The 12711-nt window shown below is 37.9% G+C and overlaps 2 protein-coding genes and 1 long non-coding RNA gene across 4 annotated transcripts in view; all 3 read left to right on the top strand.

Moving 5' to 3' along the window:
• The window catches only part of syt16 (synaptotagmin XVI), a 32647-nt gene extending 29256 nt beyond the window's left edge, over positions 1–3391 (top strand). The window contains exon 7 of the mRNA XM_067421788.1: positions 549–3391. Within this exon, the coding sequence (XP_067277889.1) occupies positions 549–862 (314 nt within the window). The 3' untranslated portion in view covers positions 863–3391. The remainder of the gene's footprint in view (positions 1–548) is intronic.
• A 1619-nt stretch (positions 3392–5010) lies between these two features.
• Positions 5011–10687, top strand: LOC137044764 (uncharacterized). 2 transcript variants are annotated; one of them, XR_010898636.1, is made up of 5 exons: positions 5011–5370; positions 6720–6820; positions 7068–7183; positions 7774–9576; positions 9619–10687. It is a non-coding gene; the product is annotated as an uncharacterized lncRNA (long non-coding RNA). The 2 variants fall into 2 exon arrangements; XR_010898635.1 differs by having other exon boundaries at positions 5047–5370; positions 7774–10687.
• Positions 10688–11361: 674 nt separating this feature from the next.
• Positions 11362–12711, top strand: part of sgpp1b (sphingosine-1-phosphate phosphatase 1b) — a 33362-nt gene continuing 32012 nt past the window's right edge. The window contains exon 1 of the mRNA XM_067421498.1: positions 11362–12345. Coding sequence (XP_067277599.1) covers positions 11671–12345 — 675 coding nt within the window. The 5' untranslated portion in view covers positions 11362–11670. The remainder of the gene's footprint in view (positions 12346–12711) is intronic.

Here is a 12711-nt window from a genome sequence, read left to right as displayed (position 1 = left end):
GTTGCTTGTAATGCGTTACCCCCAACACTGCATGATATTTTAGAAATCATTCTAATATGCTAATTTAGCGCTCAATAAACATTTATTATTATCAATAATAAGTTGAAAACAAGTGTACTGCTTAATATTTTTATGGAAACCGTGATAGATTTATCAGGAAAATATGATGGATAGAAAGTTTAAAGATGAGCATTTATTTGAAATAAATCATCTTTGTAACATAAATGTCATATCAATTATTAATATTTTTTAAGAAAAAAAGAACTTATGGTCCCAAACTTTTGAATAGTGCTGTAAATTATTTACTAAATAATTACATTAATTAATTCAATTATATATTTTTTTGAATTACAAATAGACATAAAGCTTTTAATATCCAAAATAAATCCTTTAACAAATCATTATTATCCACTAACAAAAAATGTCAAAACTAGATGGAATAAATCACACAAAGTCTGATGTTCAAATAAAAATGTAAGATTATTAAGAGCATATTAATTTAGTAAACATATTGAAAAAACATTTAGTGACCCGTCTTTCTCTTTCAGATACGTTTGGTAAGCTCTCTCTGTTGAACTCTATGGGACAGGAGATATCCCGCTGTAAGACATCCATCCGTCGCAGTCAGCCAAATCCGGTCTTCAAGGAGACGTTTGTCTTCCAGGTGGCACTGTTCCAACTGTCCGATGTCACATTAATGGTCTCCATTTACAATCGGCGGAATATGAAACGCAAGGAGATGATTGGCTGGGTGGCTCTGGGCCAGAACAGCAGCGGTGAGGAAGAGCTTCTTCACTGGCAGGACATGAAGGAGAGCGGAAACCAACAGGTCTGCCGCTGGCACACACTACTGGAGGCTTAGAGGACACGGATAGAAATATATTCACACTTACCAAACTGTGTTCAGCTGGAAATTCCTTTGGGAAGGTGGAAACAGCCAAGGCCAAAAATACCCACAAAAACTGGAATGAACAAGCAACTTTTATTGATATCAAGCAAAGATAAGGCATGTAATTATGAAAATCTTGGAAGCACAAAGAAACACCCACGCCAGACCACTCTTCTTCTTCCTGAGAGTACTTAATACAGCCTCTTATCTGGTAACCAGGAAATGACATCACAGTGTAATAAATAGACTACTCTCTTTAACCCCAGCAGCAACCAATCAAAAGGTATTATTGCTCAAGCCACAGTCACCTAGTGATTTAATGAATGGAGGATTGATTTAAAATGATTAAATGCCTCAAGTTCAGACCCACACCAGAACAAGTTGATGGTGATTGGTGAGGTTTTGAAAGGCCAAATGAGTGGGAAAACTGCACTTTCATTCATGCTCACCAACTGGTGACACTGAAGCTTCTTTTTATTCAATTTTACATTTTTTATTACATTTTACATAAATAATATGCCATAATTTATAGCTCTGGACAGTGTTATGATGAAAATTAGGACACTTTTATATTGTATTGGCGCATAAGTTAAAGGAATAGTTCACCCAAAATTGAAAATGATCCCATAATTTATTCACCCTCAAGCCATCCTATGTGTATATGACATTCTTCTTTCAAACTAATACAATTAGAGTTATATAAAAAAATATCCTGGTTAATCCAAGCATTATAATGGCAGCCCAAAATTTGAAGCCCAAAAAAGTGCATCCATCAATTATAAAAGTAATCCACACGGCTGCTTCAGGAAAATGAAAACATCTCTATTTAAAACTTTATTAAATAAAGTATCTAGTTTCCGACAGACTGCCTTCCGTATTCAACTTCTGCAGAAAGGTGTAACACCTTTCGGAGTTTAAAACGCTTAAGCTCCGTTTCACACCTGGACGATTATCGCGCGCACTTACAGCCAATGTTTAGCGCCTTGTGACAAAGGGCACTGATGTAAATGTACACATCAACGCGCAAAAATACAGTAAAAGCATAATTTAATCAAATTTAAAAAACGACTCCGTTTTTTTTTGGTTTGACACGCTGCGTAAAATGGCCAACCAATGAGATTGCCGATTGCCGCTTTTGGCGATGGTGAGTTTCCATCGGATCCTATTTGCTCTGCAATTGAATCTAAAGCACCATCTACTGTCAGGGAGAGAATTTGCACATTCACTCGGCACATAGCCAGCAAAAATCGCTTGGGTATGAACACAAATACGCATCAAAAAACGCTGAGTGTGCACAAGGCTTTAATCTACGTCTGATGTCATACGTCGTGCCAGTTATGCTAATGCTTTAAATTAAATGCAGAAGTTGGTCTGGCAGAAGCAAGATATTTTACTTAATAACGTGTTAGGTATTTTTCTTACACAAACCCATTGATTCACTTCAGAAGGCCTGTATTAACCCCCCAAAAGATATTATAATGCCTGAAAGAGCCAGGACATTTTTTAATATAACTCAGTATGTATTTGTCTGAAAGAAGAATGTCTGATCTGATCTGATCTGATCAGCGAATGAATCCTTTCACTCGATCTGCATCAATGATCTAGTTCACATAATTCATGTAAATGATTCATTCGAATGAGCTGATCTGGTTCTCGGGCTAATCTGAATCAGTGACTAAATGATCTGATCACAAATGCTTAACAGACCACTGAAGATTATCATTGGATATATTTCAGTCTGTTTCTCACACAAAGATACTGTTGTATTGAGAAGACTTGGAGCTTGTGAATCCATTTTGAAGTTTGAAAGCTCCAATCCCCATTCATTGTAACTGCATGGAAAGAGACCATTCCTACTTACCAAATATAGTCTGTGCGCACAGCACACACTTATGCATGTCCAAGAAAATCTTTTTAGACAATCCTAACACTGTCCTCATGACATTAAAACCCAAACTCTTTTTAATGCATGTCTGTAATGCTTTATGCATATATAAAGTGCCTGATCTTGTCAAACCTATATGGAGTTTTCATTTATAGCCAAGTGATATTGGAGATTAGCATGGAAACATTACAGATGCATGGACCTCTGTGTTTTTAAAATCAATAGTGCCTGTTTTGCATGCATTCAAATAGTCTTTTTGAAGATAAATGCAAATATGTGTGTTTGTCATTAAAGGCCTATCTCCAAGACATGACTTTTGCTGGCAATACTGTTTTATTTCATTGTAATTTAGAATTGTAATAAATCTTTATTCATGTAACACTGATTATGCATTGATCTTATAACAGCTGTAAAATAGGTGATACTGGCAAAGAAAAATGTAAGATTGACTGGAACCAACCATATGATCTGTCATAATCAGGCTGTTTAAATCAGATGTTATTTGTTATTATTTATTTATTTTAGTTCTGTCAGGCAATTTTAAAAAATGACTAAATAATCGTTTTTTTCTGTAATTAACCACGATTAACCACACCTAAAATAAAAGTTTTAATTTATCCTGTCACATTGAATCTCCAAAATGTTAAAAAAAAACACTCGGGCCGTTTCATATTTTTACAAGACCTTTTACCTAAAATGCATTACATTTTTTAATTGTTTTCATTGTTTTTGACCCAAGTAACCTGGTAACTAGTGCTTTTTTTATGTAGGCTAGGTCTAACAGGTAAATGTACTGAAACTGAATAACCAAACACTGCACAGTTTTCACTGCATACATTACAAATTGAATATGAAAAACTTTTGTAGCTTTAATAAGATGAATTTTCTCTTTGATAACATTAAAGAGTTAGTTTGAGCAGAAATAAACATTCTGTCATTAATTGCTCACCGTTATGTCATTCCAAACCCATACGATTTTCGTTCATCTTCGAAAAACATAAATGAAGATCTTTTTGATGAATTATGATAGCTTTCTGTCCCTCCATTGACATTCATCACTTTATATGATGAACAGTGAGAAATGTAGGCTTTTATTCACACACAAAAAAACATTCATCAACTCACACATCAGTTGTGGTAAACGGAAGATCAGGCTTGATGTGCAAGAATGAGGTTTCTACTTGTGCGTCAAGCAGGTTTGATTGAGCTCCTGTTTATATTTGCTGATCAATCTTTATATGTGAATAAAAAGTGACTAGACAAATCAATTAATATGGATTCGTTTTACGATCTCTTTGTGAACTTTTTTAAAATGTTAACGTTTCAGTTGTGTAACTGTCTATGGAGGGACAGCTCTCAGATTTCAAGATATGTATTTTGTGTTCCAAAGTTGAATGAAAGTCTACAAGTTTGGATCGACATGAGGGTGAGGAATTAATAACAAAATAATAGGTTTTGGGTGCACTAACACTTTAATGACAGATAGCAGGTTTATTAGGCTACTGTCACTTTAAGACTCACAACTCTCTAAGTTCATTTACTCTTGTACTAATTTAAGACTGTGCTTAAGGATTCTTGACGAAATGGGAATTTTGTGTGTTTTTGTCTGTTCAAGGACAAAAGAGAACTGTCTGAAGCATACTTGTGCACGCGTTTCGGGTGTTTTCTCTCTCACACAGAGCCACTTAATCACAGCCAGTAAAGATTTTAGTTATTTATCTTTCTTTCTTGGCGTCTAATATTCTGAATGGTTTAATAGTATGATTAATTGTATGAAGGACAGCCTGATCATATAGTGCAGACAAAGTTTGACAGAAAAAACGGATACTTTGTAATACTGTACCAATTTGTACCTTTGAGGTATAGCAACTAATATGCACTTGTTTAGGTACAAAGGTGTAAGCTGTAGGCCAACATTTTGACTGGGTAGCCCACGGCAGAGACAGCTTTACCTTTTTTTCTGAGAATGTGCGTCGGGGGGGAATCATCGAAAAATTTACGTTAATTTTGACAGCTCTATTTATTTATTTAGCCTAGCCTACTGTGTGCGTATGAGAGTGGAAGAATCGCTTGTGCTCGAAGGAGATATTTTATAGCCTTCTTATGTAGGCTATATCAGTGAGATAAGTTATGTACTGTATTTAAGAGTAAGAGTACTGAATGTGAGTATATACAATAAAACCTCTCAAAACTAAAAATGATTAAGGAGATAAGCCATATGTTAAGAAATACGCAACATGAGAGAGAATGAGGAAACGCAGCAGCAGAGGATGCGAGAAGAATGGAGTTTGATGCTGGAGCGTCACCATTGCCTAGTGACTCTCCTAGCAACAGGAAACATCTGTTTCAGTGTCGACCAATCAGGAGCTGGTGCAATCTGTTATTGCTCTCTGAACAGAAAGGGGATATTTTAAGAGCCGAGAGTGAGCCGAATACTACAGGGATTATATCAAAAGCAAGACTTCGAGATCTGGGGGCGAAACGTCAGGCTCACGCGCAACTGAAAGCGGCTACATTCGGCACAATATGAGCTGTTTTGAGCCTCTGATCTGATGAACGCGCGTGCAGGGACTGTTAATGTGGCTTTATAAATAAGGTAGGATAATTTACCTTTGTTAATCATATTCATTTTCAATTCTGTTTTCTCAGTAATCATATATTTTTACTGCATGCTTTTATATGATTTTAAACAGCTATCGGTGCATTTTTGTGGAAAGTGCGTGTTCTGTGATTCATAGCGTACAAAGTTTAGTAACGTTAACGTTAGCTGGATATAGGCTACTGCACTATAACATTATGCATATTAATTTATTAAATAGGCTACACCTATTTGGTGCAAGTTAAAAGGTGCATGCTAAAAACGAAAAGATGCTACGGTAAAGAGCATGCGTTTAAAATATTTTAGGCTACATTTCAAGTTTAGCTACTGCAGAATATTATACATAAATAGTTTTTTTTTGTATTTTTTTTTTTTTTTGTATAATGTATTTCATAATTTACGGAGAAATTATATAGTCTATTTAAATATACACGTAGTCATTTTTTCCTCATTAAAAAGTTTTACCCCTGAACAGAGTAAAATTTAAATGAAATTTCCATTTAAATTACTAGCACAATTACCGGTGTTTTTATCACATGACCAGCTGAATACTGCATCTTGGTAACCCTAATTTTTGGACAAAAATTAATCATGGCTGAATGCTATGACATTAGAAAGCAAAAATGATTGCTTTTGCATGGTGTTTAATCCGTAAGACTAACTGCTATAGTATGGGCTATTGGTCAAAGAAAAGAAAAAATATTTCCTGTTGAAATAAAAATCTGATTTGCTTTATTTATAATTGAGAATAAGCTACTGTAAGAAATTAAAAATGTATTTATGGTGAATGGGACGTTGCCAGAATGTTGCTTTTTAAAATATGAGTTATCGGTATTTTTTAATAGCTCAAACAGATTAGCGGGACATATGTTTACAATTGAATCACATTTACTGTTAGAACTGATAGTGACCAAAATGGCATCTAATATCATCCCTGTATTTGTACAGTTTGTCCAAATTGAACCAAATGTAAGTGCAGTGAAGACAAGTGCAGTGACAAATACCTATTGGTTCATCAACCCCACCCCCCAAGCATACAAACTCGCATGCAGCCCACGCTATTCTACCGACCCACGGTTATTGCGCGCCGCACTGCTGTTGACAGAGCACGCGGAACATTTCTTTGAACCTGATAAATGAAACGCAGCGTCAAGACATCGTGCAACTACAGCACAGCTGCCTGCACTGCAGATTCCATTACATTTATTATGCGATTGACTGATCTGTGTGTAAGGAATGTCGGGGCTAGTTGTCACACATTCACACCAATTTAACTAAAATCGGATAGGAAACAGTAGGATCCAGTAAATGATACCCTCTCGCTCTCTTTTTCTCCGTGACTATAGGAACCATTAGGCAATGTGTGTGAGCCAGAGGAAAGAGCCTCAGGTGAATAGAGGATTTCTCAGAGAGGAGTGTGAGTGTGTCTGCGTAAAGCAGTCCTCAGGTAATTAAAACACACAACACACACAGACATTGTTACATAACTGACTGTAGTCTGACCTAATCCACTTTACCAATGGCATATAGTGTTTGAGGAGTGAGGAAAGAGTTGATGGCATATTTTTAAGGTGAATCTTCATTCCCAGCAAAAGATTAAAAGAGAGATGTACGTGATGTACAAGATGTTAAAAAAAAATCCGATCCAGTTGCAAAGCCACAGTTTCACTGAATCCTCGTATGCTCATCCGCAGGGTCTTTCCTCTAAGAGTGCCCTCAGAGGTCGACAACGTCGAAAGTCGCCTACTTTAAGCGAAAATATGCGGAAGAGGAGGATGTTCAAGGAAGCCTACATGGATATTTACAAAAAGTGAGTGGTGGCTGATATTTGCTGAGTGCTGATTTGTTGTGCACCACACCATTCAGATCTGAACTGAGAATGCCTTTTTAAATTCCAGTTCAGTTTCTGAATTTTAATTGAGTAAACAAACAGAATGCAGATTCACATAACTTTGTGTAACTGTAACTTTGAATATTGGTTTGTCAAAGCCTTGTTTGAAAGTTGATGGATGGATGGGTGGATGGATGGATGGATGGATGGATGGGGCAACAGGAAGATGGATGGATGGATAGGACAACAGGATGGTGGAAGGATGGATGGATGGATGGATGGGTGGATGGATGGATGGATGGTTGGATGGATGGATGGATGATAGGACAACCGAATGATGGATGGATGGATGGATGGATGGATGGATGGATGGATGGATGGATGGATGGATGGATGGATGGGACAACAGGATGATAATGAATGGATGGATGGATGGATGGATGGATGGTTGGATGGATGGATGATAGGACAACCGAATGATGGATGGATGGATGGATGGGACAACAGGAGGATATATTGGGTTTTCACATATGGTGTCTGTCTTTCTGATCTTACCTGTCTCTCCTCAGCACCTGATACTGCGTGAGGAGCGCAGCTGCATCTTGCGCCTATCTCTGCAGAAGCTGCGTTTCCTAGACGACCCCGAGGCTTACCTCCGCCGCTCTGTGCTCATCAATAACTTGCTACGCAAGATCCACCTGGATGAGGTCCAGAGGGAGAGAGAGAAACAGAGGGATGACAAGGAGGAGGAGCAGGAGACAGAGAGGAGGCGGAAGAGACTGAGGGTGGTGCTCCAGGAGTTCCAGCAGTACAAGCTGCTGCCGTATTCATCCTCCCCAGCCACATGCTTCTGTGGCCTGGGGAGCTGCCACACCCTGCCTCCTGATCATGGAGCTTCAGTGCTACTCTACCATTTGGATGATAAAGGATAAGATGTTGTTGTGCGCAGGCAGGGTATTTCCAACTGTTCATGACTGATTTCCAGGATAAAACAGAAGTAGGGATTTGGTTGCATTTGTGCTTGTGCAAGTCTGCTGGTGAGCATGAGCTCTGTGGTTTGTGACGTGACAGGTGTCTGCCCATATCAGGGTGTGTTTTTCCAAGTGGAAAAAGACAACATCATCTTGTTATCACTGCCTCGCTCAATCTGAACTTTGACCACAGACGTTTTGTTTTCATACATTTGCTTGAGGGAGCTATAATCTTAAAGGGATAGTTCACCCAAAAATAAAAAGTGTCGTCATTTACTCACCATCAAGACTTTCGTTCATCTTCGGAACACAAAGAAGAATCTTTTTGATGAAATCTGAGAGTTTTATGTCCCTTCATTAACAGCTACCAGACAACTTGGCTTCAAAAAGTTTATGAAAGAGATATGAAAATTTGATGGTTTAGTTTAAATATTCTAAAGAGACTCATTTGCTTATGATGAATTCAGATTGGATTTAGGCTTTTATTCACATAAACATTGATCAGCGAACATAAACAGAAGCTCAACCGAACCTGCTTGACGTTTAAGAACAAACCTCATTGGTTCTTGCTGAAGCTCAAACGTGCTGTGTAACACGAAAATGAACCTCATTGGTTCTTGCTGAAGCTCAAACGTGCTGCGTAACATGAGAACGAACCTCATTGGTTCTTGCTGAAGCTCAAACGTGCTGTGTAACATGCGAACGAACCTCATTGGTTCTTGCTGAAGCTCAAACGTGCTGCGTAACATGAGAACGAACCTCATTGGTTCTTGCTGAAGCTCAAACGTGCCGTGTAACAAACTGATGTGTGAGTTGATGAATGTTAATGTGGGACAGAAATTTCAAATTTTTTATCAAAAAGATATTAATTTGTGTTCTGAAGATAAACAAAAATCTTACGGGTTTGGAACTACATGAGGGTGAGTAAGACAGAATTTTCACTCTTGGTTGAACTAACCCGCATTGTTTTCAGGGATTAAAAAGGCTAATGATCACCATGCACCTAGCAGTTGTGTTGTAAAAAAAAAAAAAAAAAAAAAAAAGGGAGGAGGAAATGTAATTGTCACTTTCAAAATCCTGCTTCTAAGGTTGGAGTGATTTTACAAAAGCTTTGTTGCTCTGAAATGAACTTTTTGTGTGTAAGTGGCTACTGATGTTGAGCTAGTAATGTTTATTATTATTATCAATATTATTATTTTTATTATTATTATTAATATTATTATTATAGTAGTTCCCATACACTCTCAGGAAAAAAAGGTACAGTGCTGTCACTGGGGCGGTACCCTAAGGTACAAAAGTGAAAAGGTACATCTTTGTACCTTACTCACCCCTAAATGGTACCTATTAGTACCTTAAAACGTACATATCAGTACTTTAAGAGTGCATATTAATACCTTAAAGGTACATATTAATACCTTAAAGGTACATATTAATACCTTAAAGGTACATATTAGTACCTTTTTAGTTTTGTACCTTAGGGTACTGCCCCAGTGACAGCACTGTACCTTTTTTCTGACAGTGTACCTTTAACAAAATAAATAATTGAATAAAACGGGAAAATTTATGAGGTAAATTAAGAAGTAAAACTAATATTTCTTTCAAGGCCTTCTGGTTTTGTTGACTTAAACAGGGTCTCTAGTGACATACATATTTCATGATCATTAAGTTTATTTGCATTTGTTTTTCATTAAGATCTTTGCATACAGCCTTTTTTAAGGCTTTTTTTTTTTTGGCAGAAACTGTTATATGTTAAGGTGATTCTGCCATCTAGTGTTATGGCAATGAATTCTCAGCTTCATTCATTTCATTCATCTTCTACCTGCAGTTTATAATGATGTTTGACAGTCATATGTCCCTTGTAACAAATTAAGGTAATCAGTGGCCAGTATACCGAGTTCCCAAAGCCTCCTTTGTACACAGATGGGTTTTCTACATTTCTGGCTCTTTAATATTTGGATCTGGAAACCCTAACTGTGTGGGTGTGGAATATCTCACAACAATGGCCTACATTCAGTGCAAAAACCCACGGTTTATGACTAACAGGGAAAACAAGGTATACATGCTCAATGTAGTGCAAAATCAGCCACTCTCTTTTACACAGAACCTCAGATTATCTGTTCTCGCCTCATATCGGTGTCTCATGTGTTGGTTACACAAGGTTTTCTAAGAGACAAAGTAGTGCAAAAATATTTTGGTACACTATATAACGACTGGTACTCTTACTATTAATATTTTGTGTTTGATTATGCACATTTGTATGTGTAATGTATTTTTTTTCAAAACCTGAATGTAATTTACTGAAATCTTAATTCAGAGTGCTATCTTTTGGACATTTCAAAGCATAAACATGAATATCCAGTTTATTTTGAAATTGAGCTATTTTTTTGTTTCAAAGAAAACGTTATTCCTCAGAGAATTTAGTGCTATTTTGCCAAAAGATTTTAAAGTAGCATTTACGAGAATTGTCTATTTTCATGGCACTGCAGTCAAATAAAATAAAATATTGAATGTTTCACGCAGTCCTTTTTTCTTTATCTGTGTAAATAAATATAAGCAACAACAACAAAAAAAGATTTCTTATGTATCACACACGTATCATTATGTGCGGCCGCTCCCGAGTCCGTAAAGTGATGACATCATCGCTCTGTGAACGATCCGCACCATTGAACGGATTTGCTAAAAAATTGACTTACTCCAGAGGGCGCTTTGCGGCACATAGAAGCCGAACTCCCCTTTGAGCTGTATTCAAAATTAGTATTTTTGGTTCTATTGTTGACTTTTGTAAACTAAAAGCATTATGAATTAAACCTATTAAACACAACGATTACTATTTTTGACGTATGCATATAAATTAGCAAACGCAATAGCTTTTAAATTATTCTGTAATCATAAACTAACACGATTTGGGAATCAGTTCTCAGCGCTGTAAAATATAACAGCCACCACGTGACAACTGCTGGCTCTGTGACGATTCAGGAACGGCTGGGTAATATTTTAAATTCAAGTAAAGACAATAATTAGATGAAATTGCATTCATTAATATTAACGTTATTATATAATATTTTTAAAATATATATATTTATTTTTAGAACAATGGTACCTGACCAATCACAGCCAATGTCCGGCTGCTAAGCCCCTCCCCCTTTGAGTTTCCTAATATTGCTTTCTTGCAGTCTATCCACTCGCTGTGTTTCTATTGCTCACACGGTTCTGTCAGTAACCGGATACGGCGTGGGGGTCGGTACAACCGGACGTTTGTAAGCCGTTGCAAGTAGTTATTTTGTGTGTTAATTTTTTCCTCATGTGTCCATGAATATTTTTATCATCTGTCTATTTGTCTCGGTTATATCAGGTTTTTTTTTTGTAATTTATTATAAGTATGGGAGTGGAGGGAATGGCTTAATAACCCACACCCACAGCACGGTTCACTCTCGATAGCTCCAGCTTCTCCCGGTCTTACCAGGTGGCTTCAACTTGCGCAGTCTGTCGCTAAACATGGCAGGTGGGTTGAAAGGGGGATTCGTGCAGCTCATGCACTATTTGCAGGACCCTCAGCACGTCGCGCGTTTCCAACAGCTATGCGGGGTGCGCGAAACCGACACACGTGACAAACTCAGTAACGGGGTACCCAGCTCTCCCCAAGGGGATGTACAGAACGGAGGCGGGGATGCCACCCGCCGTAGACCAGCAGGAGCAGAGACCGACAGGGAGAAACGCAATAACGGGGTGACGAACGGAGCAGCGGGAGAAACCGGGCAGGCAGCAAATAAAGACGGGGACGACACTCAAGGATCCGCGGTGAAGCCGTTGCGCAGAAACTCTCTCACCGGAGACGTCGGGCAGGAGTTCATAATCGAGAATAAGTTTCTCTTCTACCTGTTCACGCTCGGTACCGAGCTTGGGAACGAGTTGTTCTACATTTCATTCTTCCCGTTCTTCATGTGGAACGTAGACGCTTATGTGAGCCGCAGGCTCGTCGTGGTCTGGGTATGGGTCATGTATCTCGGACAGTGCACGAAAGATGTGATCCGGTGGCCGAGACCTGCCTCGCCCCCGGTGGTAAAGGTGGAGATGTTCTACAACTCTGAGTACAGCATGCCCTCCACCCATGCCATGTCCGGCACCGCAATACCCTTGTGCCTGTTCCTGCTGACCTACCGTCGATGGGAGGTAAGAGCATCACGCCATTCAGTGCACGCATAACAGTTGGATGTGTGTAATGTCAATCAGGACAAGTTTCCTAATTGCATTAGATAGAGAGAAAAAAATAAAAACAATTGCAATGTATCTTGAAAGACAGACAACACAAGCAGTTTTCAATCAGAACATACACAAAAAGTCACTTTGATAAAAAAAAAAAAGGTATTGCAAATTGATTTGGAAAAGTTAAGTCCGTAGGAAAAGCTGCACTTGTTAACAAAATAATTGGTGTTCATACATATAATTTTATCTATACAATAAGTATTTAAAAATTCTTATTTTTATGGAATATTGCAATTTTTATTATAAATGATTTATCTGAGCACATCTATGTGC

Source organism: Pseudorasbora parva, chromosome 17 (genome assembly GCF_024679245.1).
Source record: "Pseudorasbora parva isolate DD20220531a chromosome 17, ASM2467924v1, whole genome shotgun sequence".
NCBI lineage: Eukaryota > Metazoa > Chordata > Actinopteri > Cypriniformes > Gobionidae > Pseudorasbora > Pseudorasbora parva.
This window is presented reverse-complemented; position numbering and strand designations above follow the sequence as displayed.